Genomic DNA, 27,648 nt, shown 5'->3' on the forward strand with positions numbered 1-27,648 from the left:
CAAAAATGTCCACTCAGCTGGACACCATGCATTTAGTTTTAGAAGCAAAGAAACATGTATTTACTGATATACTGTGTGAAAACTATGAAATAAAAACATTTTTAATGCTGCTAATCTGATGTTTTCTCACATTTGAACATACCTGCATGGAGATAATATGCAAAAAAAAAAACCTGTTAATTACAGTCTAATAACAATTAGCAGTTTTTGTACTCTCAAACATCTTACTGCAGATCAGGTTTATCTAGAACAGCAAAGTTACAGTAATGGTGTGAATGTCAGTGTATTATGGGATGGTGCAGAAGTGTCCACTGTGTTGGCTGATATGGAACTAAAACAACAAAATCCATGAATATACAAGAGAACAGCTGGAGAAGAACTGTCCACTGGAGTGACCACTGTGCATGAAAGGGTTAAGGAAGGGTAATCATCCATCATAGTGAATATCTATGATATTTACAACTATAACAGGGCCAGTTAATGTTTCTGATTTAATCATTTAGCCTTTCTCATGTCACACACACCCATGCAATAAAACCCTTGCAGACCTGTTAAGCATATTATGTGTATGTTGTTTTTGTCGAGTGTCTTTCTTTATCAGGATGGATATCTTGTGGCGTACTCTTAAGATCTTTGATTCTTCTAAAAACAGTAATTATGTAATTAATGTAATGTGAAAGAAGAATAACACTTAATTTGCATATAGTGTAGAATCAGAACATTATATTTTAGCTCTACTTAAAAAGCACTAATTAAAGCAGAACAGACTGAACAAAGATATTGCTTTATTAGGAACCAAGTGATTCATGACATGAAGAACAGGAATGATAAACCTGCAGTTTGTTCAACATTTAGAAAGAAGCTTCAAGAGAAATTCACTTTATCTGCTGAAAGTGTCTTTAACACACATGATAATTTGTGTTAATGTTTTCATTTCAACCTGCAGGTGAGATTTAGTCTTTTGATGTGGTTTTCAGTGGACATGGAATTCACTTAAGACGTGTCCTAAACATGCCCATAAGGCATTTCCTCATCCTCTGTGAATATTGATTTCCATGATGGGATGATCTCAAGGTGACTATTTATGATCAGATGGTTATTCTGGTTTATGGCAGGTGTAGTTACTGAGGCACATTGACCTCAGAGAACAGCCAAAGCCTGGGACAGGACCAGGACCAGGACCAGGACCAGGACCAGGACCAGGACCAGCTGCTGCTCAGGTAGGACAGCTGGACCTCACTGGGTCTGTCAGAACAGGTGTGGATGGGGGGGGGGGGGGGGTGCTGGTCTGGAGGGTCCCTGTCAGTGTGTCCTGGTTACAGGCAGTAAACTGATCCCAGAGCAGGCGGTGCCGTGAACGCAGCACAATGAGAGCCAGTGTGTGAGCAGAGCCGCTGCGTGTCGGACATCTGAACCGCATTCAGATCAGATCAGATCAGATCAGATCAGACCCCAGACGGACTATTCCATTAATATTTGATCAATATTCTATCGGGTCTGCGTTTGACCAGAGACAGGGTAAGTTTGCAGTTTATTTTATTTTATTTCGCAGAGTGAAGTAACAGTGAAACAGATGGAACATGTGTTGGTAGGAACAGGAGCTGCTTTTACTGCTGTTCAAGAGGAGAAAGACGCACAGAAAACACGAGGTTTGGGCATGTTTTTATAGGCGAAGGTAAGGGCACACTGTAAAAAATGACTGTAGAATTAACACCAAAAAGTTGTAAAATTGCAACATAAAAAACTGTAAGTGACAATACACTGCAAAGATGTTTATTTGAAAAATATTTATGTGTTAACGATTAAATCAAATATAGCTGTAGTTTTTACAGGAAGAGTATGTGAACAAAACCAGATTTGGATGTAGAAATGATGGATTTCTATTGTTTTTAGAAAATAAAACTGTAAATTGAAAAACAATGTGGTGCCGTTTAAACTGCAAAGACCATAATGTTGAAATAACGTTTGTTGTTTGTTTTTTTTTTAAATAAAAAAAAGTTATTAAAAAGTAAACATTTAACAATTTTAATCTGTAAATTAATGGATTGGTAGAGTTGGTAGAGCAGCTCGTCCAATCAGCAAAGGGTTGGTGGTTCGAATCCTGGCTCCGACTGTCCATATGTCCAAGTGTCCATGGAAGACACTGAACCCTAAATTGACCTGGTGGCTTTGGAAAGAGCTTTGGACACCATGAAGGTGGAGAAAATGCACTGAAGAAGTGCAGTCCATTTAAAATGTTAAATCTACATGTTACTCCGTAAATATGTTTACAGTTGGATGTGTTTTTTACAGTATTGTTATGGAAACCACAGCTGCCAGTTTTTTTCCGTAAAAACAACAGATTTTTTTTTTTTTTTTTTTTTTTTTTTTTTTTTTTTTTACAGTGTAGGAGTAAGAGAGCGTCTGTTACCTCAACAGAAAACTTACCATACAATAATTTATTCACCTGATTCATTAAAGGTGAGGTCTTTAGCACAAGTATCTGATAATTGAGTTCATTTAACCCATAAAGACCCAGTGTTACTTATGTGGCAGTTCCCAGATGAATTTTTCCTCTATATTTAACCTTCCTTAATTGTTTCATCACCATTTATTGTAATATTATCTTCTGTATGTTGTGTTTTTCCTGTGAATATCAGGTATTTTCCTATATTTAATTCACTGATCATGTCGATGTTCATAAAAGCTCAGAGTAAAGTTGAGGGTTATTATATCAAAAAGAAAGAAAACTGAAGAAAAAGTGACTTTTTGAGCAAATCTATCATGAACTGAACATAAACCCAGTGTGTCCATCCTCTGTCAGTGATCCAACTCCATGGGTTTTACTGGTGAATCAATGTTGTAGAAGATGACAGTGTTTCCACAGTAACTATGGAGCCTCTGAACGTCCAAATATGGTCATATCTGATGAGCATGAAAAGATGACAAACTGCATTTTACACCAATTATTTACATGTATTGATAGGATTAGTGGATGAACAGATATTAAACAGTTTAGATCAGTAGATGGTTTTGGTCGACAGTGATGTTTGGATCTTTAACCTCCTCAGACCCAGGACATGTCAGCAAAGTACCAGCTTTTCTTGTTTTTTATTAAATAAGTGCCTATATTGGAAACATCATGATGCAGCAGTTTTTTCAGATGCAGTTTTTTAAATTTTTATGGAATGTCCTTTGTGGTGGACAGTTTTCTTTTTTTTTTTTTTGTATAAAGTTGCAAAACTCTTGTCCACAAATGTGGACAGAAAACCCACAACTGCGTCTGAGGAGGTTAAGGGTTAATATCATTTGGGTCAAAAAGATGAAAAGTTGAATATGTTAGAAATTTAATATGAGGGTATAATAGCCTATAATGGAGAGGCAACATTTTAATTTGTTCAGTAAATAGGACTCAGAAATAATGTTCCAACAGGTTTCATTGAAAAGTTGTCTACCCACTTCTGTTTTGCTGTTTCAGTGTCTTTTAGCTGTAGAAGCCTAATAGAAATAATCAGAAGTGTATCAGTACAATGCCTGAAAAACATGACTGTACCTGCACAAATGTAGCTTCTGGTTTGATAATTGGATTGATCATTTGATTATTTTATTATATCTAACATTATTGTACTATTAGCAGCGAAGCATCATTGTAGGGGCATCATGTTGGTCCTGGTGGAGGGGGAGTTAGTTCATGGACAGTTCCCGGACACTAGGATGAGGACTGGACACATAACACTGGTCTACAAGGAAAATGCTTCCAGAATAAAAGTAATGAAATTTTACCACATGAGAGTCACTGATAAAGAAAAATCCAGTCAAAAATGCTGGTTGGCTGAACTTTCCAAGATACAGCCTTGGGTCAAAATGTGAAATTCAAGAATTAATGAGAGAATGGGTTTGACTCAAAAGGAATATTTGTCTCAGAGCTACAAGATCTACTTCAAAACACTGTCTGCACATTAGAATACATTCACTTTACAGGTTCTATTTAGTGGAAGATTTATAAAACTATTATATAAATGTACATAAACCAGTATATATGTGTAAGAACAATTAATCATATACCTTGAAAACATCAGCAAACCGGCACTTTTGTCATTTATTTTCCAATTAATCTAATTAAAATATGTAACATTTAGCACATTTAATCTCTGAAGCAAATCATTTCTAAAAAATTGTAGACCAGTGTAATTAATGGGAGAGGAAAGAAGGGGGGGAAATTATTGATAGAAACTTGGAATTTTATGAGAAAACCAAAAAAAAAGCTGGATTTTAACTCTTTCATGCATGAATTATGAGAACCTTAATTGAGATTTTTTTTCTTGATTTTATTCCTCTTGAGGCATTAAAAAAACAATGCGATTAATTAATTTTTTTATGAAGCTGTTTTTCATAGAGTTGCAAAAATGTCCACTCAGCTGAAGATGAAAGAGAAAATAAAAACGTTATAATGCTGCTAATTTGATGTTTTCTCTCATACTCTACTAGTAGTCATTACTCACTTCATGGAGATAATATGCAAAAAGGAAAAAAAAAAAAACTTTTGCTTTTAATTACAGTCTAATAACAATAACAAGGAACTGATTTAGACTCAAACATGGTAGATCAGGTTAATCAAGAACAACAGAGTTACAGTAATGTTATCACTGTCAGTGTATGGGATGATGCAAAAGCGTCCACTGTGTCGGCTGATGTGAAACTAAAACAACAAAATCCATGAATATACAAGAGAACAGCTGGAGAAGAACTGTCCACTGGACTGACCACTGTGCATGAAAGGGTTAACCACAGGTGTTGTATTTTAAAAGTTTGTGCTGTTACCCACAGTGTAAAGTCTTAAACTGAACTGTAGTGGAATAAACCTAAAAGCAGAATCAGATCAGAATACTCAGGCCAAGTACAGTGTTTGAGGACAAGTACTGATCTAAAGCAGTGTTGTTGTGTGACCTCATATTCACTAAAATCCCAGGTGCAGTTGTGTTGTTTTATTTCTTTCTTTTGGATTTTGGAATGACATGGGCTGTAGCAGAGTCTGAAGGACTTAAATAGCAGCTGGCTATTGTGAATGTGAAGTACACGAGCAGCTTCGCCAAAAAAAAAAAAAAAAAAAAAAAAAACAGAGTCTGCACCTGGATTTAACTCAGTAAATATTCAGACCCTTCCACTGTGTAATGACTACAGTGATTAATATGTCTGATCTACATCAGGTTCTTTAACCCTATCTGATGTGGTGTGTAGCTTCCAGTTCATTAAATAACTACTAATTTGCTATAAATCATAAATATTGGATGATGCCAGAATCATTAAGCTCACCAAACTTTTATCAGAAGTGGTTCATGGAGCAGACCTGAACCCCACTGAGAATCTAAGGGATGTGTTCCCAAAGCAGTAGCACTCTCCCATCATCAGTACAAGACCTCAAAAGCACCAGTGACATTTATTCTGACATTTTTATAAACATTGTGTGGCATCAGCAATATCACAGCTAATTTTTTCTGTAATTAACCCTGTTGTTATGAAATCACAAGGCTTGGATCCAAATGCACAAGACTGACACAGAGCACAGAGTATTTATTCACTCAAAATTAATTAAGAAACAAAAATCTCTTCACAACTTTGAAATCAAAAAATAAACACAAAAATCTTCTCAAATCGAGGTATCTAAAAATCTTACAAAAAGTTCTTTGCAAATGTGGAATCAATAAACTTACAAAGCGAATCAACACAGCGCAGAGGAACAGGAGAAGGTCGAGGGAGTTCTTGACTTGACAAAGCATGAAAGACGCACTGACAACAGACGGGAGGAGAGGAGGGAATATAAAGGGAAGAGGGATAATGAGCCCCAGGTGAAGACAGTCGAGGGAATCAGGGAGGACGCAGACAAGACAGACACAGTGCACACAAATGAACAGAACCCCTCACCAAAAGAAAACAGGAAATGAACCAAACCAACTGACATAAATTACTAGCACCGCAGAGGGCGGAGCGTCACACCTGTAAAGCCTGAACCATTAAATCATTGACAGAAAATCCTAGTTCTTTGAAACCGAAGCCTTTATTGGTCCTTCTGAACAACAACAACAAAATTTTTCAAATATCAATTTCCACGTGTGATTTTCAATTTGTATAATTTTGTGTAATTATTATTTTTGAACAAACAAAAACATAAAATAAGGCAAATGTGTCTAACAAATTGGTAATTCCTTTTCAACATTGGCAAAGTCCTGCCTCCTGACAGTCTTGTAGTGTCACTGGAAAGGCCTCTGGTGAACCAACTCCTGCTCCTGGTGGATTATTTGTGTATTGCATGTATCTAATTGTATGCATCAGGTTTCTCAAGACAAAAAATATCACAATGATCATGTAGAGGGCTTCAAAACTCATGTATCAAATATGATATGTTTGGAGTTATAGGGTTAAGGCTAAAAATATCAAAAGAAATATTAAGTGGGATTTTTTTTCCCCTGGGTTGTGTATATGTCTCAAAGGTGGAGTGGGGTTCTATGGTCGTGTTTTGTGGCATAAAAAGGCCTTGTTCATCTCTGGTATGTCCTAAGGAAAACAAAACATATGTTATATGTATTTTTTAGGTTCATTATTCAAGGTGAAACAGGAGGTGATGTAACTTCACTTCTGTGTCTACATCACACATAACTTAACATAGTTTAATGCAGACACAGGATATTTTCCTTGACCATGTCACTTTCAGATGATGAGGTTTTGAGAGACATCTTAATGGTCCAGATGTTGTTCATTTTTCATTGACAGGTTTGTATTAGAACTAAAAACAGAAAGTCAGGCAGCATAAATGAGGAAGACGGCCACATGCGCCCACAGATGACAGCAGTTTCCTTCACCTTTTGAGTGAACTCAAAGTGAACTTATCAGAAAAGAGCATGCACATTATCTGTGTTTCCATAAATAAGGATGGAACACATATCTGGGCTGCATACTGTTGTCAGACAGTGGCATTATGGGCTTTGTGTGTAATAAACACATGTAAAGAAGTAAAGGATTCCATCTCACACTTCACAGCCCTGTGAAGAGTTTTTTCATGGCTGAGACAAGAATAATTTGATCTATTCACACTGTTGATGCAACCAATTATGTCAGCGTTTTTCAATCTTGGGGTTGGGAGCCCACATGAGGTCACCTGGAATTCAAATGGATAAACTGATTTAAAAAAAAAAACAAATAAAACGTACTAATAAAAAATTTATGGTCATAATATATTGGTCCAGGCAGACGTCCATCCTCCAGGAGTCTGGCTCTGCTCCAGGTTTCTGCTGTTAAAGGGAAGTTTTTCCTTCCACTGTCACCATCACTAGTGTTTGCTCCTGGAGGATTCTGTTGGGTTTCTGTAAATTGGCTCAGAGTCTGGTTTGGACCAACTCTATATATAAAGTGTCATGAGATAACTTTTTGTGATCTGGCGCTATATAAATACAATTTGATTGATTGAGTGATTTGATTGGTTTTCCCCTGTGAGTCGCTTTGGAAAAAAGCATCTGCCAAATGCATAAACATAAACAAATGCATAAACATAAAATATATGGTGAGTAGACAGAGACAATCACAATCCATAAAAGACATGACAAACTGAAGCTGAAACTGCAGCACTGTGGTTCTGTTTCTGTGTCAAATGTTCACTGTGGTCAGTTTCAGATGCTGCAGCTCTTTCATAATTCATAGTTTCAGTTCTTGTTTGTTCAGTATTAATTGTCCTCCTTGTAAATCACAGCTGGACTGACTGGACAGATCCTGACCAAGGAAAATAATATTCTCCCTTTGTGCAGTAATCTACACCTGGATTTACTGCCTCTCTCCAGAATAATATACATTATATAGACTAAATAACCTCTGAAATTAATGTTTAGTTTAGTTAATGTTGCAACATAGTATAGCAAATTATTACATGATCAAAAACAAATTAATTTACCAAAAAAATGTCTCCCTTTTGAATGTCTGGGGTATCCAGAAATGTGTGATATTAAAATGGGGTCATAAGACAAAAAAGGCTGGGAACCACTGAGTTCTGTTTTTATTCTTTATGGAAATGGGATGAAGATGTGGTTCAGAATGAATGAATCAAATATTCCTTCTTGTCATAACCCAGCTCAGAGGATGAACACAATGTGGAGACCACACATGAGTTCACAGTATAAATACATTCCTTTAAATCAACATTAACATAACTACTACTTACAGTCAGTTTATCAGTGATGTTTCCACCAGCACAGAGGTTTAAAGCTGTCACACTGTATCAGAATCTATCACGCATGAACTCCTTTTAGAAAGTAGCACAAAAAAAAATCACCTGAAGCATTTATAAAACATTCTTTCTATTTACATTTTCTCATGTGAAAGTTCAGAATGATGCATGATAAGTATGTTTATGGAAACAATACAACTCATTTGTTAAAGTCTGATGAGAAAGAAGCAGAGTGAGCTGTGAACAAAGCCACATTTTGACCAATACTTCACACACTTTCACAATTTGTGTACAAGTTTACATTTTTATATGACTGATTTGCTTCCATGACTTTTATCTTCCCTCAGATTGTGAGTTTTATTTGCTGCTTAACTACATTTTTTTTGGCCATAGTGACACAAAGTTGAGTCATCATAAATGTGTGTCCTCCAGGGGTCCGTATGGAGAGGCAGGCGGTGAACCGGGCTAAGGAGGCCTTCCTGAGTGGGAGGACCCGGCCTCTGGAGTTCAGACTGCAGCAGCTTCATGCTCTGCAGAGGATGATCACCGAGAAAGAGACTGAGATCTGCACGTCTCTCAAACAGGACATCAACAGGGTGAGTGGAAACATGGCACACTGGGCCTTATATCTAATCTATTAAAACAAGGGTGGCAAGTATACAGTCTGTGGGCCAAAACCAGCCCGCCAAAGGGTCCAATCTGGCTGGAATATGTAAAAAATTACACTGAAGATATAAACAGTCAAGGGCTCGTTTTAGTTCAGGGGCCACATACAACCTAGTGTGATCTTAAGTAAAACTAGTGTTCAGAGAACGCAAACCTCCGCCCAGCACCCCGAACAGTGTGCATGTGTGGATCGACTATTTCTGTTTAAATTCAACAGTTTCCAGGTTGTTCCATACAGCAGAAACAGTTGAAGCTTGGTACCAGTCATGTGTCTGTCCAATTATATTCAATTCCATTCAATATTTGTTGAGTTCTAATTTTAAATGTGTAGTAAATGGGATTTTCAGTGTTAAATGTAAATGTCCACAGAGTCCACATTCCACAGTGGATGTGGACAATTTTGTGCCAGACACAAGATATTGTTCTAAACTACGGGTGGATCAAATTGGAGGCTAATCAGAGTTGTTTTGAATTTTTTATGAATTTTCCAAAATTGCTCAATGATGACAGATAGGAAAATTGTAGATGTTGTGACCTTGCTGTGACCTTGAACTTTGGCCTACTGGGACCAAAATGTACTGGGTTGGTCCCAGGGCCTAGGCCTATCTGTGGGGAAGATTTGGGAAAGATGGTTAGAATAGTTTTCCCGTAAAGTTGCTAAAAAACAAACAAACAAACACACACGCAAACAAACAAACAAACACAAAGCAAAGTGTCCATAATGCCTCCTGGTGGAGGTAATAACAGCATAATAACCTATAAATAATGACAACTTACGTTACATTTGCATTACATAAAAATATTCACATTTACAACCTATCCGTTCGCAATAAAATGAGAATAACCTGAAGAAATATGAACAACCTGACATTTCTAAAGTAAGTTCAATTTCTACAATATTCTACTTGTTACTAAATGTTTTGTGCATTTGTAGATCCACTGTGATCTGTAAGTTGTATTGTTGAAATTGCGCTTATTTTCCTTAAGAAATTTCAGGTTGTATGGTAACAAAAAGAAAAATTTGGATTATTATTAATAGGTTTTTGTGCCTATTATTTTCCTGGCCCAGTCCACTTGAGATCCCACTGGGGCTGTATGTGACCCCTGAACTAAAATGGGTTTGACGTCGCTGTATTAGATGTCTGATGTGTGACGTGCACGTGTTCCCACAGAGCCAGTACGACACACCGCTTCTGGAGCTGATTGGTATTGAGAATGAAATCTCACTGGCCATAGAGAAGCTGACCCAGTGGGCAGCTCCTCGGCAGGTCGACAGGAACATTCTCACTGTATCAGACGAGGTGTACGTCCAGCCGGAGCCTCTGGGGGTGGTCCTCATCATCGGAGCCTGGAATTACCCCTGGGCCGTCACCCTGCAGCCTCTGGTCGGAGCGATCGCCGCTGGTAGGAAGCCCGTCTGTACCATCCCATAAACACCCACTGATCATTTCAGCCACTAGCCGTCCACTGACAGCACTGGGGACAGATCTGATCTGTAGAGCAGGTTCTAAAACAACACAAAGGTTTTAAAGGTGACTCACAGTGAGCGGCTGCTGATTAGATGGCTTCTCTGATTACATGTAGGGTCGAACTCACCAAAGTCCATGGACTAATAAAATGATAAAGCAACAAAATAACAAAATAAACAGTGGCATAGAAATCACACTGTAAGCCCAGATAGTTGAGTTTACTTAAAAGACCTCAGGTAACTCGTTGCCTTAAAAAATGTAAGTAATGAGTAATGAAAACTTGAGTGTATTAAACTGAAAGGCTTGATTTGAATGGAATTGCTATTTTAAGTACAACACACTAAATGCCAAGTTCATTTAACTTCAAATTTGTTTCAATGCCAATTGCTAGTGATGTGATGTTCACGAACGAATCAAATCTTTTGAACGGCTCTTTGAAATGAACGATGGGAACCGAGTCTTTGTAAAGAGCCGTTCATTTTTTTTTTTTTTAAGGAGGGAGTGTCTGATTGCCTGTCAGTTTAGCCTCACTGGGGAGGCACTGGGCAGGAGGAGAATGTCTGAGCAGAAAAAAAAGAGTGCTTGTGCATGTGTCATGGCAAGAAGTTAGCAAAAAAACAACAGTTTGAAGCATGCGGTGAGCATAGAAAAGTTTGGGAGTGAGTGAGTGAGTGAGCACCTGTGAGTAATGAGCCAAAGAAAAAGGAGGAGTATTTGGATGCACTTTTCAGAAAGAAAAGATGGGCGTGACACTTGAGAATGTCACTACAGTTCAGGTATTTCAGTAACTGCAGTGATTATTGGTGTTTTATGCATTTTTTCCGTATGTTTACACACATTTATTGTTCTTGTTTTGAGGAGAATAAAATGTTATTTCATAAGAAAATGTTTTATTTTCTTCTTCATTTTTAGCCTACAGACTAGTCCACATAATGTACTGTGATGTTTTTTGTCAAATTCCATCATTTGTCTAATGTCACCTCACATGCCATTTGAACTAACTATTCTTTTTTACGGTAAGATATTATTTACTGCTGCAGCAATTAAACACCTTTAAAATGTAATGTCAATCATCACATGTAGCCTATTTAGTCATTCAAACATTGGTGTTTCAAAATAATGCAAAGAACATAAAAGAGCCAGTCTTCTGAACGGCTCTTTTCAGTGAACGGCTCCTGATTGAACGACTCTCTTCAAAGAGACAAAAGTCCCATCACTACCAACCACTTTGTATAATCATTAACTTATTATCATCAGGTCATTGGACTCATTTCCAAGTTGATTAAATTAAAATCTTTTGCAATATAAATGGCTTTGTATAATTATTCAACTTAATATATTGTCGTGTGGATGGAAGTTGGGCAGGAAATTAGCTCAATGTAATTTGCCAGTACAGGAAGTGTTTTTAATTTGGCAAAGCATTCAGACTTACACAAACCAATTACAATTTCAGATGAACAGGCTCTGACTCCTGGTGCAGCTGTACAAAAATACACACACAAACACAAAAAGGCCAATAAACACTGACACACACACATTCAGTCCAAATGAACACTAACAGCACAACCCCCTGAACCCCTGCACAGAAAAACAACACATTTACAACAACAGGAACAATACCCACAATGCAATGCACAGATAAAAAGGTGTGGAAATGACTAAAACTGAGTGATTTAAATCCATTCAACTGAAACTTTCTCATACTTTCAACTATGTCTACAAATTAGTAGAAAATACTGAACATTTTATAGTAATGTCATAAAACTTACATCATTGAAGTACATTGTAATTAAAGCATTTTAGTAAATACAAATTCCGGGTTTACGGTGCAGCCAGCCATATATGGTTAAATTATGTGTTTACATTATATCATAATAGTATCATAGAGTTTCAGTGAAGTGTTGAAATAGACAGTTATGTGTGTTTATGAGTATATGATAGTGCTGTCCAGCGTAGAATGTTTTCATCTGCCAAACAATATTTGATAATAAGTGCATATTTTTTTCCATTATATATTATTAAAAAAAAAAAAAAAAAAAGACAAGAACAACTTCTTATATACGAATTTCTAAAAATATGTTAACCTGAAAAATTTACTTATTAAAACACAGTAAATTTAACAGGATTTCAGTTTTTCACTTGCAAATGAAATTTTCTTGTCTTCCCAAATTTTTACTCAAACAAACTTGCGTCTCATGATCTGATGGGTCCATGTCACACACAAACCAAACAGTATTTAAATCCAGTAAGTGTTTAGATCCGTCCATCTCCAGCCACAGCAGGCTGCAGTTTTTATAGAAGCCCCTTGTCCACAGCAACAATTAAATAAATGCAAACATTACATGTATTTGAGACTAAATACTCCATATTAAGAAATTATCAAACACAGTTAAAAGTCAGACTTAAAACATGAGCTTTACTTTTGAGATGGAGTTTGATGCAAAGCCATGCAGTACCTTGTAAACTAATAAAATTTAAAAAAAAAAGAAATGAAAGAAAAAATATATGCTTCACTTCTATTCTAAGGACTCAAGTCGTAGAATTTTGAATGAATTGCAGCTGATTTGTTTTGTTCTTCAGTTGATGATTTTGTCTCCTTGGGTGAAGTTAAATAAAAGTTGTGTGGTTTCTTTTCCTAAGGTGGACATGTACCTTTCTATCTTTGTTTTTTTTTTTTTTTTTTTTTTCCCGTTACATTCGTTGCATCCTTGTCAATCTTGACTTGGTCAGTTCACCCCCATCAGAGATATTTAAATCTCAAGGGACTTTGCGGTTAAATTAAGATTAAATTAAAAAAAAAAAAAAAAAAAAAAACCCAAAACCTGAGAATAGAGGATGATAAAAGTTGGCTCTGCTCATTATTTGTGCTGCTCAGGGAGAAAAATGACCTCGCTTTGGAGATCACATGATTAAAAATGTGTTAACCTGTAAGTTTAAGGTTGGACTCCTAAACAACTCCGTTCTTTATCTGTAATAATTCTCTGAACGTTCTTTCACATGACTGGAGGGTGATATCTGAAGACATGCTGCCCAGCCACATAAACTCAGATGTATTAAAGTCAGCATTATTTATTGCCTACCATTAAGTTAATTGTCTTTAGTAGTTATTAAGATGAAGACATCTTTGTACATGTGATTACTACGGTGGCCCAGAGGTGCAACAGCCCAAAAAATGACCCACTATAAGAAAAAAAGACAACAGCCCAAAAAATGATAAACTATAAGAAAAAAAGACAACAGCCCAAAAAATGATCCACTATAAGAAAAAAAGACAACAGCCCAAAAAATGATCCACTATAAGAAAAAAAAAAAAGAGTACAGCCCAAAAAATGATCCACTATAAAAAAAAAAGAGTACAGCCCAAAAAATGATCCACTATAAGAAAAAAAAAGAGTACAGCCCAAAAAATGATCCACTGTAAGAAAAAAAGACAACAGCCCAAAAAATTATCCACTATTAGAAAAAAAAGAGTACAGCCCAAAAAATTATCCACTATAAGAAAAAAAGACAACAGCCCAAAAAATTATCCACTATAAGAAAAAAAAGACAACAGCCCCCCAAAATTATCCACTATAAGAAAAAAAAAGAGTACAGCCCCAAAAATTATCCACTACAAGAAAAAAAAGAGTACAGCCCAAAAAATGATCCACTATAAGAAAAAAGAGTACAGCCCAAAAAATTATCTACTATAAGAAAAAAGAGTACAGCCCAAAAAATTATCCACTATAAGAAAAAAAAGAGTACAGCCCAAAAAATGATCCACTATAATAAAAAAAAGAGTACAGCCCAAAAAATGATCCACTACAAGAAAAAAAGAGACAACAGCCCAAAAAATGATCCACTATAAGAAAAAAAAGAGTACAGCCCAAAAAATGATCCACTATAAGAAAAAAAAGAGTACAGCCCAAAAAATTATCCACTATAAGAAAAAAAAGAGTACAGCCCAAAAAATTATCCACTATAAGAAAAAAAGACAACAGCCCAGAAAATTATCCACTATATATTTTTAGAATAACTTTATTTTTAGTGCACCGACCTCTACTTCTGGTAGGTTACTTCGTTAGCATTAGCCCCATTAGCCGAGAGCCTTAAAAATTTTGAGCCCATGCTTTTATTTTTTGTGGTGGCCTTAATTTTAAAGCAAGAGACCTTCTGGGTAAACAGTGCCCCCTTAATTGAAAAGGTGGATGAGGTTTTTTTTTCTTATAGTGGATAATTTTTTGGGCTGTTCTCTTTTTTTTCTTATAGTGGATAATTTTTTGGGCTGTTCTCTTTTTTTTTTCTTATAGTGGATCATTTTTTGGGCCGTTGCCCCTCTGGGCCACCATAGATTACTGAGGGGATGTGAGTTTGTCAGTTACATCTACTGCTTGTAAATAAAAACCTTTATGAAGTGTTCTTCATATAAATATTCTTATCTGGATTTTGTATAAGAAAAAAAGAGAACAGCCCAAAAAATTATCCACTATAAGAAAAAAAGACAACAGCCCAAAAAATTATCCACTATAAGAAAAAAAGACAACAGCCCAAAAAATTATCCACTATAAGAAAAAAAAGACAACAGCCCCCCAAAATTATCCACTATAAGAAAAAAAAGAGTACAGCCCCAAAAATTATCCACTACAAGAAAAAAAAGAGTACAGCCCAAAAAATGATCCACTATAAGAAAAAAGAGTACAGCCCAAAAAATTATCCACTATAAGAAAAAAGAGTACAGCCCAAAAAATTATCCACTATAAGAAAAAAAAAGAGTACAGCCCAAAAAATGATCCACTATAATAAAAAAAAGAGTACAGCCCAAAAAATGATCCACTACAAGAAAAAAAGAGACAACAGCCCAAAAAATGATCCACTATAAGAAAAAAAAGAGTACAGCCCAAAAAATTATCCACTATAAGAAAAAAAAGAGTACAGCCCAAAAAATTATCCACTATAAGAAAAAAAGACAACAGCCCAGAAAATTATCCACTATATATTTTTGGAATAACTTTATTTTTAGTGCACCGACCTCTACTTCTGGTGGGTTACTTCGTTAGCATTAGCCCCATTAGCCGAGAGCCTTAAAAATTTTGAGCCCATGCTTTTATTTTTTGTGGTGGCCTTAATTTTAAAGCAAGAGACCTTCTGGGTAAACAGCACCCCCTTAATTGAAAAGGTGGATGAGTTTTTTTTTTCTTATAGTGGATAATTTTTTGGGCTGTTCTCTTTTTTTTTCTTATAGTGGATAATTTTTTGGGCTGTTCTCTTTTTTTTTCTTATAGTGGATAATTTTTTGGGCTGTTCTCTTTTTTTTTTCTTATAGTGGATAATTTTTTGGGCTGTTCTCTTTTTTTTTTCTTATAGTGGATCATTTTTTGGGCCGTTGCCCCTCTGGGCCACCATAGATTACTGAGGGGATGTGAGTTTGTCAGTTACATCTACTGCTTGTAAATAAAAACCTTTATGAAGTGTTCTTCATATAAATATTCTTATCTGGATTTTGTATAAGAAAAAAAGAGAACAGCCCAAAAAATTATCCACTATAAGAAAAAAAGACAACAGCCCAAAAAATTATCCACTATAAGAAAAAAAAAGACAACAGCCCAGAAAATTATCCACTATATATTTTTGGAATAACTTTATTTTTAGCGCACCGACCTCTACTTCTGGTGGGTTACTTCGTTAGCATTAGCCACATTAGCCGAGAGCCTTAAAAATTTTGAGCCCATGCTTTTATTTTTTGTGGTGGCCTTAATTTTAAAGCAAGAGACCTTCTGGGTAAACAGTGCCCCCTTAATTGAAAAGGTGGATGAGGTTTTTTTTTCTTATAGTGGATAATTTTTTGGGCTGTTCTCTTTTTTTTTCTTATAGTGGATAATTTTTTGGGCTGTTCTCTTTTTTTTTCTTATAGTGGATCATTTTTTGGGCTGTTCTCTTTTTTTTTTCTTATAGTGGATCATTTTTTGGGCCGTTGCCCCTCTGGGCCACCATAGATTACTGAGGGGATGTGAGTTTGTCAGTTACATCTACTGCTTGTAAATAAAAACCTTTATGAAGTGTTCTTCATATAAATATTCTTATCTGAATTTTGTATAAGAAAAAAAGACAACAGCCGAAAAAATTATCCACTATAAGAAAAAAAGAGAACAGCCCAAAGAATTATCCACTATAAGAAAAAAAGACAACAGCCCAAAAAATTATCCACTATAAGAAAAAAAGAGAACAGCCCAAAAAATTATCCACTATAAGAAAAAAAGACAACAGCCCAAAAACTTATCCACTATAAGAAAAAAAGACAACAGCCCAAAAAATTATCCACTATAAGAAAAAAAGACAACAGCCCAAAAAATTATCCGCTATAAGAAAAAAAAGACAACAGCCCAAAAAATTATCCACTGTAAGAAAAAAAGAGAACAGCCCAAGAAATTATCCATGTAAGAAAAAAAAACACAACAGCCCAAAAAATTATCCACTATAAGAAAAAAAGAGAACAGCCCAAAAAATTATCCACTATAAGAAAAAAAGACAACAGCCCAAAAACTTATCCACTATAAGAAAAAAAGACAACAGCCCAAAAAATTATCCACTATAAGAAAAAAAGACAACAGCCCAAAAAATTATCCGCTATAAGAAAAAAAAGACAACAGCCCAAAAAATTATCCACTGTAAGAAAAAAAGAGAACAGCCCAAGAAATTATCCATGTAAGAAAAAAAAACACAACAGCCCAAAAAATGATCCAGGCTCAAGTTTCTTGCTGAACTTGAGTCTGGAATGCACTTTAAATTGGCACTGTACTGCTGTGGACTTTAGAAATAAAACTTTTTAGTTATTTACAGGTAATTTTTAGGGGGGGTGTTGTTATTTTATATCAGTATTTTATTATTTTATTATTTTATCAGTAATTTATAGTATTTACTAAATGCTGCTGACAGTCGGGGACCTGGGTACAATATTTCATTTCGGTGTATTTTTTATATATGCAGGAATAACAAATAAACTTGAATGTGAATGTGGAGCTCAGGGTTAGAACACAAACCAGAGGGCTGTCCTGCGGTGACCCTCAGCTGGATCCCCCTCCCCAGTGCTGCATTCTTCTCAGCCCCCCACCGCTCTGCTCTGCGTCACTCATGAGCTCATCCCATTCACAGAAAGCCGCGCTCTCTCTCTCTCTCTCTGCAGGCAACGCAGCTGTGGTGAAGCCGTCCGAGCTCAGCGAGTACTCGTCCCTCCTCCTCCGAGCTCTGCTGCCGCGTTATCTGGATAAGGTCTGAACACCAGCTGCTATTGTTGATACCAGAGTGTGGAGCGGACCAGCTGTCATATCACAAAGCACAGCACATCACAGACATTTATTTTCACAAAAGCAGAGGGCTAAATATATGTGGGAACTCTATCATCAGACTCACTCCTCCCGACTGGGTACATAAATGTCAGTCAGTTACCATCGTGGAGGCTTTGAGTGGTAGGTGGTCAGAAGATCACTAGTGCACAACCAGATTCCTTTTTTTTTTTTAAACAATTTTTTGTTTATTTTCATTGTGCATCTCAGAAACACAATACAACAGACAAAGAAAGAAATTCACATTTTATGATACAAGATTCTGTGACACACAAAGTATAAAGCCCACCCCCCCAGAACCAATGGCGACCCCCATACCAACCCAATCTGGATCTCAGAATACAAAAACCAACTAATAAAAACTAATACATGTATATGGATGAAAAAGAATATAATTTACAGATATAATGTTCAGGAAAGTCACAGATCATTCTGTTGCACTCTTTCTTTAACCATAATGTAAACACCAGCCCACAGACTAAGTGTTTTTGGACTGGCTGCTGACCAGGCCACTGACCTCTGCATCAGAACTATATCTAGAAAATAACTGATCCATTGTTGCTGTGATAAAGTATGAGGCGGCTGCCATCTCCATGCCAGCGTTTTCTTGGCTGCAGTGAGAGCAGCCCATAATATACGCCTCTGCTGAAGAGACAGGTCTAAGGTAGATTAAGCAGACGTAAAGATGGTGATAATGGGATATGAATCTCCAGCAGATCACTCAAAGTGACAGAGATTTGCTTCTAAAAATCCTACACTTCAGGACACTCACAGTACATATGTTTAAATGATCCTACAGTATTTAGTCACATTTAGGAGATGTCAGAATGTTCATAGCGTGACGTTTCCTGGGAGTTAAATACATCCTACAGAACCAGATTCCTGTTCCTCATTAGAACCCAAGTGGTTTTGGTGACCCCTTCACTTATCTGCTCATGCCACTGTTAGGTTCGTCCAGTCTTTGCCAGGTACGGTGGTATGGTGGAGTGAAACAGCCAGATATTCATCATGTCCTACTAGTGGAGTAGATCAGTCTTCTAGAGCCACCAGGACGTCAGTGGGACAATGGAACAATCACATGAGTGATACCCACACAATGAACCCTTTTATAACCCTCTGTAAATTTATTTACATTTTGTTCTGTTACCTAAGGTTCCAAGTTTACATTTGTACACCAAGTATTTTAAACAAGCTGTGTTCACACACAGACAGTGTAACTGCCACTGATCAGGAACCTGCTTTGAAACCATAGTTCTGCAAACTTCAAACAGAAACAATAGGTAGGAGTACTGTTTGGTTAACTACAGCTACTTAGAAAAAGTAGAACAAACTACATAACCCTTTCATGCATGAATTATGAGAACCTTAGTCAAGATTGTTTTCCTGAGTGTTTTTATTCCTCTTTAGGCATGAAAAAAACAATGAGATTTTTTTTTGTTTTTTTTTTCTTTTAAATTAACCTTTTTTCACAGAGTTACAAAAATGTCCACTCATTTGGACACCATGGGTTTAATTTTTGAAGCAAAGAAACATGTATTTAAAATACTATATCAGAAAGTGATAAACTGTGTGAAAACTATGAAACAAAAGCATTTTTGACGCAGTTAATCTGATGTTTTCTCACATTTTATCATACTCTAATACTAGCTCTTACTTCATGGAGATTTAAAAAAAAACAAAAAAAACTTTTTGTTTAAGAGAACTGTTAATTACAGTCTAATAACAATTAGCTATTGATTTACACTCAAACATGTCACTGCAGATCAGGTTTATCAAGAACATAAAGTTACAGTAATGGTCTGAATTACAGTTTGTGGGATGGTGCATCCAGTGTGTCGGCTGATATGGAACTAAAACAACAAAACCCATGAATATACAAGAGAACAGCTGGAGAATGACTGTCCACTGGAGTGACCACTGTGCATGAAAGGGTTAAATTAGGATGTGTTTGTGTCGCTCAAGGCCCTGTGATAATGACTAAAGTTTGAATCCAACTGATTTCTTGTCTCGCTCCATTCAGAATATCCAAAGCCATTCACATTCTACGTGTGAATGGCTTTGGAACACATTCTACGTGTTACTTTAAATTACACCAGCATACGATACCAAAAGGGCAGAAAACAGAAAATGTCACTCAAGTGAATATTAAACATTATACTTAAAATTATCATTAGGGTGATTGACATGTGACCTGACTGAACACAGTGGGTGACACGGGACGCATTTGGCCCCCGGGCCGCATGTTTGAGACCCCTGATGTAGAATGAGTCCTCTGGATGGTCACTATGTTATGGATCTTCTCTGAAGCTACCCGCTCATTTTCTTCTTTTCAGGACCTGTACCCGGTGGTGACAGGTGGGGTGTCAGAAACCCAGGAGCTGCTCAGGCTCAGGTTTGACCACATCTTCTACACAGGAAGCAGCACGGTGGGCAAAGTGGTGATGGAAGCTGCAGCTCGCCACCTCACCCCAGTGACGCTGGAGCTGGGAGGGAAGAGCCCCTGCTACATCGACAAGAACTGTGACATCAGAATCGCCTGCCGGTAAAACACTGCTCTGCCTGTAACAGCATGTAGAGCGCACACAGTCTATCACATACCCTCCTTTTACACCGTCAGCTGTGGGTACTTAAACTTTATTGTACAGATCAAGATGCTAGGAGGCAGACTTGACTATATTCTTCTCTTTTTATGCAAAGTTCATCTGAAGTATCGCTTAAACTTTAAGGGTAATGTTTGCAGGAATAATCTGACATTTTTGGATATAAAACCGTATTCCTTCACCCTGGAAGTTAGAGACAATGGGCCGGATCTATCGAAGGTTTGCGTGTATTAAAACGTGTGCAAACTCATTACACACGAAAAAAAAAAAAAAAAAAGTACAAACTGATTTACTAACAGTGCACAAGAAGGGTTGCGTCTTTCAAAGGTGCAAAATAGCGAGTCTGCATCCAGTTAGTACGTTTGACAATGAATATGAAATATTTACATGTGGTGGGCGGAGAAAATGTAAATATATTAATTTAGCACACAGTGATTTATCAAACCCGAAAGCAATTTTGCTGATAGAAACTGCATCTGTATTTAATACGTCTGAAAAGGAGGAGCAAACGGTTTGGATGCATAATTACACACAGAAGTGGTTAGGAGAAAAGAAATGATGAAACCAGATGCAGAGAACGCATTTTTTCACTCTCATATGAACATTTTTGGAATGAGAGAAAAAAAAAAAAAAAAATCCCCACACACACACACACACCTTTAAAATGAAAAATACATGAATGAATGAGTCATGCCATACCTTCTATGGCTAAACTCCTCCAACGTCACATTTCTCTGGATCCTTACAGTCACCGCTCCCATTAGTGCTGGTGGATCTCAGGGCAGTTTCGACAGTGTATTTGTAATGCCACTAGTACTGAGGCTGAACCCAACAGCAGAACCAAGAGACCAACATAAAGTTTAGTGTGTTTATTAAACACTTTTACAGAGGGAAATGCACAACACAGAACAATTAAAGAGACTGAAGCTGCAGGGTCTGAGGCTTGGTGTCTGGGCCAAGAGTGGGAGACACTGGTGACCAGCGTGGCCGAACCAGGAATAACCCAACGAAACCCCGACTAGGGACAAACAGAGGGAGGTCAGAAAACAAGCCAGGTCAAACACAGGGAAGCAGAACACAGGGCAACGCTACATGGGGGAACAGGCAAAACTCACAGTCCGTAATCCAGGCGTAGGGTCAAAACACAGGTAATCGGTGGAGGCTGAGGTAACAAGGGGAGTAGGCAGAATCAGAGTCGGGTACGAACCAGGTCAAAGACATGCAGGCAAAAACAGGAACGGGCAGAATCGGTGGTCGAGAGAGGAAACAGGTCAAAACGGGCAGACAGACTGACAGGATCCAAAACGCTGGTTAGTGAGCACAACGAGTGTAGAACACAAACAGGGGAAGACACAGGGTTTAAATACACAAGAGGGAGGGAAGACAATTGGACACAGGTGGAGACAATCAGGGTGGAGTCAGGTAATCAACGCAGGTGAAACAATCAGGAAAGGGAAGTAAAGACACCAGACAAGACACATGAGGGAAACTTAACAAAATAAAACAGGAAGTGACAAAAAATGACAGACAACATAAAAGACAGACAAATCCAGACAAAGTCTGGAAGCCGACATGACAGTATTGTCTTCAGTAGCACACGCAAAACCCTCATTTAAATAGGGCGGTCTCCAAGACTTTGCACCTGTTGTAATTTGTGCGAGCAATCTGAGTAAATCACCTGCAAACCGTGGTCACACCCCACACACAAAATTCTAGATTGTACAAGCAAATTACTACACACAAATTAGGATCTTCGTAGATCCAGCCCAGTCTGCCTTCAAATATTTTCTGAAGAACGTATGTGTACTGACTTTTGTTCATTTGTGTGCAGGCGCATCACATGGGGAAAGTTTGTCAACTGTGGTCAGACCTGTATCGCTCCAGACTACATCCTATGTGAACCCTGCATCCAAGGCCGCGTGGTAGAATGTATCCGACAGACTTTACTGGTACAGTCCTTTACCTCCTGTTGACAGATGTACACAGATGTTTACTTTTAGCCATATCTCAAAGGTACTTTATTGTATCCTTCTAATTTTTCATGCTTTATCAAAACAACTTGGGGACCTCAGTCAAAAGCATCTAATTGCACTGTACACTTCGAGAAGGTGGACCTATTTATTAACTTCATGTTTTCATGGCTTCTGATTTTAAGGATCATGTACTAACACGACCCTGAACACAACACGAATCAAATTGGGAGTTATATCTGACTGTAGGTTATGGTGTGAGAAACACTACATAAATACTATTCATTTTATATTGAAAAATCAGCCTTTGTTTTGACGTACATTAACCACAATCATTGGTAGAGGGACAACTGAATTTCACAAAGTTGTAACAAATTTTAAGCTGGATTGAACTTGACTTTGCTTTATTATTATAAAGTTATTAGTTAATAATATCAGGGTTAGTTCAGAAAAAAAAAAAAAAAAAAGAGTTCAGTCCTTTAATCCAGTATTTCCCAGAGTTTGGTCCAGGGATCCACTTTGTGGAAATGACTAACCATCCTAACCCAGTTCACAGTATATGCTTGATATATGAATCAAGTAAAGAACAAATGTCTGTATAAATAAAAAAAAAAAAAAAGTCCTATAATAGTGTTTTGACTATAGGTAAACGAGCTTAGCTAACTTTTCAAAGACAAAAACGTTTGACAAATCACAGATCATCATTTTCTTTGTGTCTAACTGTTGAAAATTATTTGACATGCAAATGTATTTGACAACTAAAACAAAATCCTCTCACAACCCAGTCCTCCAGTCAGGGAATGGATGGTATAAATGACCCTGAGGTCTGTGCTGACCTCCTAATGCACGTTTGATCGCACAGTGTTGAGTTCTATAAACATGTTTTCATCTGTCCCAGGAATTTTACGGGGCTGATCCAAAATGCTCACCTGACTACGGCAGAATCATCAACCAGCGCCACTTCAGCAGAATTATGAGTTTGATGGAGGGGTACACCCCTGTGATAGGAGGCCAGACTGACGCCTCACAGCGCTACATTGGTAAGAGTCACAGATGTGTAGATACTGTAGGTCAGGGCTGTCAAACTCATTTGAGTTCAGTTCCACATTCAGCTAAATTTGATCTGCAGTGGGCCGGACCAGTCAAATAATGACATAATAACATATAAATAATGTCAACTCCAAACTTGTCTCTGTTTTAGAGCAAAAAAAAGTACATTTATATTATGAAAAGGTTTACATCTACAAACTATCCTTTCAAAAGATGTGAATAACATGAACAAACTGAAAAAAAATAAGTGTAATTATAACAATATTCTGCCTCAGTTTATCATTTACACATGTACATTAGAACTTACAGATCACAGTGGATCTACAAACACACAAAACATTTAATAACAGACAGAATATTGTTAAAATTAAAAAAAAAACAAAAAAAACTCTTAAGACATTTCAGGTTGTTCATATTTGTTCAGGTTATTCACATTTTTTGCGAAATTATACTTTGTTTTAGTGTAAATACATGAAAATATTTACATTTACAAAGACAAAACATTTGGAGTTGTCATTATTTCTATGATATTATGATAGTGTTTGACTGTTCCTGCCCACTTGAGATTGAATTGTTCTGAATGTGGAACCTGATCTAAAAGGATTGTTAATATCTTCAGTGTAATTTTTGCATTTCACAAAATCATCCCAAGGGCCGGACTGGACCCTTTGGCCCCCGGGCCGCATGTTTGACACCTGTGCTGTATATGATCATGACTTGAACGGCTCATATTCTGCATATTCTGTATTTTCCTTTATGAAATGATGCAGCGCCCACGGTGCTGAAGGATGTGCCGCCTCACTCCAGGCTGATGCAGGAGGAGATCTTCGGCCCTCTGCTGCCGATAGTCGCTGTGAGCGACATGGATGATGCCATTCGCTTCGTTAACGAGAGAGAGAAACCTCTGGCTCTTTACATCTTCTGCTCAGATAAAAAGGTGAGTGGAAACAACATCATGATGTTTAAACAGGTCTGAATGCTGAAGCACCGTCTTTATGTTCTTCTTTTATTTCTCTTCCTGTCTCTAAAAGGCCACTAAAAAAATGATAGAAGAGACTACGAGTGGAGGGGTGACGGTCAATGACGTTATGATGCATTACACACTCAGCTCTCTGCCGTTCGGTGGTGTAGGTAAGACACACTCATCATGCATGGAAACTTCGGACAGTTTTCAGACTAAAGCTCCTCATACCTGGTGTCAGTTAAGCCAGTTCAAAGTCAGTATAGCAAACACAAAATAATTTATTATCTCATTCAGGAGATGAAGGAGAAGATGAGACAACAGATAAGATGAGACAGATGATAACCTTAAGAGTTTGTTGAATATATTGTCTCATACCTTTACATTACACACTCTATGTCTTAACCTCCTAAAACCCAGGAAATGTCAGCAAAGTACCAGCTTTTTTTGTTTTTTTATTAAATAAGTGCCTATATTGGAAACATCATGATGCAACAGTTTTTTCAGATGCAGTTCTTAAAATTTTTTATGGAATGTCCTTTGTTTGTTTTTCTTTTCTTTCTTTCTTTTTTTTGTATAAAGCTGTGAAACTCTTGTCCACAAATGTGGACAGAAAACCCATAGCTGGGTCTGAGGAGGTTAAATAATAAATGGACAATTGCCTACATATGAAATGGACAATTGCTAAAAAGTGGGCATGGTGGATTTATTTTTCTTTGGTTTGGGGAGGGGTGTAGAGGCTTTTCTACAACAGAGAAGTTAAGGTATCAGATGGGATTTAAGTGGAGGCAAATGTAGAGACTAAGACTGGAACCATTTTACGCTGAAGTTTTGGTAATAGATGAACTGAATCTGTATTGAACAATGGTTTCAGAGTTTCAGAGTTTCAGGGAAACTCATAGACTGTAATATGTGACTCTGAGATGCTTTTTTTAAGACTTTTTAAAACACAAAGCTTGGTTTTAGCCTTTAATGATCTGCTGCGTTTTAAACACTTGTAGTATTTTTCTGTGTTTAAATGTAACTAAAGCTGGCAGAACAATGTAGAGAAGTGAAAAGGACATTATTTTTTAGCTCTGAGATAAACTGGAACAAAAGTATAAGGCAGCAGAACATGGAAATGTTCAGGAAACATTCCATTAATAACACTGGGTTACAAAAAAATGTTTTTTGCAAGTTGTGTAGGTTTTTTCAACTGAATTAGGACCATTTTGCACCGCTAAATCCAAAAATGACATCTGTTTTTCTCAATCAGGTCAGGTTTTTTTTGCTAATTTGATTCTGAAAAATTTGATCTTCTCACAAAATTGCTTACATTTTTGTGACTTTATCAGCTGATTTTTTATATAGTTCTCACCCAAAATAGGTTTTAAGAGAAAAAAAATCATTTTCTAACAGGATTCCTGTTAGGTACGATGGTGTATTCAGCGCAGATGTAGCAGAATACATCAGGCTTATTTTTGCAAGATCTTCTAGTCGAAGCCATTTCATTCACCTGTAATATTAAAAAAAACATTAATCATAAATTGGCAAAAGTAAAATCTTCAGAACTCGTTTATTGCAAGAAATATGAAAGAATTTTGTATCATATGATGTGAAAATGCCCATAAATGTAAGCAAAAATGTTCAAAAGCCAATATGTAGCATAGTTCAGAAAGTTGACCTGATTGAGCAAAATTAATGTGATTTTTGGATTCAGCACCAAAACTATCCTAAATCAGCTCAAAAAACTGAAACAATAAATTTGTTGGTGACCAGCGCAATTAATTATTCAGTTAATCTTTATGGCAGGAATATGCATGTGTTAGCATTGTACTAACTGTAATACAACATGTTATTATGTTGAAGGTACATTATATTCTCAAGTGAAAACTACGTTAATGTTTATGGGACTTGTAGACAGTGTAGACACACTTTACAGTCAGCTCTTAAAAGACCATTATAAGAAGTCACTGGTGGTGTCTGAACTTCCATATTCACATGCAAATTGGTGGTAGTGGGTTAAAACAGTTCAGAAGACTTTAATCCAGTGGTTCCTAACCTTTTTTGGCTCGTGACCCCATTTTAACATCACAAATGTCTGGCAACCCCAGACAGTCAAAGCAGAGACTTTTTTTTTTTTGCTAAAATTAATTTGTTTTTGATCATGCAATAGTTTGCTGTACTATGTTGCAAATAAGCATTAATTTTAGAGGACATTTAGTCTATATAATGTACATTATTATGGACAGAGGCAGAAAAGCCAGGTGTAGATTACTGCACAAAGGCTTTACAAGGCTGACAATTAATACTGAACAAACAAGAACTGAAACTATGAATTATGAAAGAGCTGCAGCATCTGAAACTGACCACAATGAACATTTGACAGATGAACAGAACCACAGTGCTGCAGTTTCAGCTTCACAGTTTGTCATGTCTTTTATGGATTGGGATCTCTACTCACCATAAATTTTTAATTAGTAAGTTTTCATCTTTATTTTATCAATTACTAGAAATTTCATGTGACTCCATTTGAGTTCCAGGTGACCCCACGTTGGGTCCCGACCCCAAGGTTGAAAAACACTGCTTTAATATATCCAAACCCGTATTATAGAACTAACAGTATATGAACTGCATCCTATTTCTTCTTAAATATTACAGTATGCAAGCTCTGGACACACACACATGCCAATACAGAGGATAGCGTTACACTCATGACATTATCGTCATGTATTCATAACCTAAGAAGTGTGTGTGGAAAGATTCATTCTACTGTTTATTTACACAAAAGTATGAACGTTAGTGTGGATTTTGTCTATATAGTACATGGTAAAGGACATCAGATGGAACCACTGACATTCAGATTCATGCCCCCCTTCCAGGTCAGAGTGGTATGGGTTGTTACCATGGCAAACACACCTTTGACCAGCTGAGCCACCAGAGGGCGTGCCTGATCCGTTCTCTGGGCATGGAGAGCGTCAACCTGTCCCGGTATCCACCTCAGGACCGCCGGCGGGCGCGCAGGGCACGGATGGCCCTCAAATCGCCCATGATCGACCTGTCGAAGAGGACCTTCGTGTGGGCTGTCAGTGCCACTATCATCGCGTTCGGCCTGCTCGTCACCCTGCTGGTCATCCTGCTCATAGCTTCAGGCCTTAACTGCACCTGCTGGTACTGGAGAGGCTGGTACTACTAAAGATACTCAGCTACCATTTGGAAAGACAGAAGAAAAAAATGCCTGCTGCAAAGGTCCCATCCTCCAAAGTATACCTGCAAACACTGAGTCCTTTGAGCTCAGATATTAAAATGAAAACACTGGTCTGGAATTATTCAATATTTTTTGTCTCAAAAATCACACAAAAGGCTAAAAACAATAAAAGATAAATTGATGCAGATGTTGTTTTTGTATCCAGACAATGATGGACACTGTCCTGTGTGCTGCA

At 37.1% G+C, this 27,648-nt stretch overlaps 1 protein-coding gene across 2 annotated transcripts; it reads left to right on the plus strand.

Moving 5' to 3' along the window:
- Positions 1-1,303: 1,303 nt before the first annotated feature.
- Positions 1,304-27,401, plus strand: LOC115430981 (aldehyde dehydrogenase, dimeric NADP-preferring-like). Of its 2 annotated transcripts, none has more exons than XM_030151200.1 (10): positions 1,304-1,518; positions 8,624-8,787; positions 10,030-10,261; positions 17,486-17,571; positions 19,979-20,187; positions 22,077-22,194; positions 23,114-23,255; positions 24,036-24,202; positions 24,297-24,396; positions 27,088-27,401. In XM_030151200.1, exons 2-10 carry the CDS (start codon positions 8,632-8,634, stop codon positions 27,399-27,401), a joined length of 1,524 nt encoding a protein of 507 aa, XP_030007060.1. In that variant the 5' UTR covers positions 1,304-1,518; positions 8,624-8,631. The 2 variants fall into 2 exon arrangements, with proteins under 2 accessions (XP_030007060.1, XP_030007061.1); XM_030151201.1 differs by lacking the exon at positions 1,304-1,518 and adding an exon at positions 1,591-1,675.
- The last annotated feature ends 247 nt before the right edge of the window (positions 27,402-27,648 follow it).

Source organism: Sphaeramia orbicularis, chromosome 13 (assembly GCF_902148855.1).
Source record: "Sphaeramia orbicularis chromosome 13, fSphaOr1.1, whole genome shotgun sequence".
Taxonomy (NCBI): Eukaryota; Metazoa; Chordata; class Actinopteri; order Kurtiformes; family Apogonidae; genus Sphaeramia; species Sphaeramia orbicularis.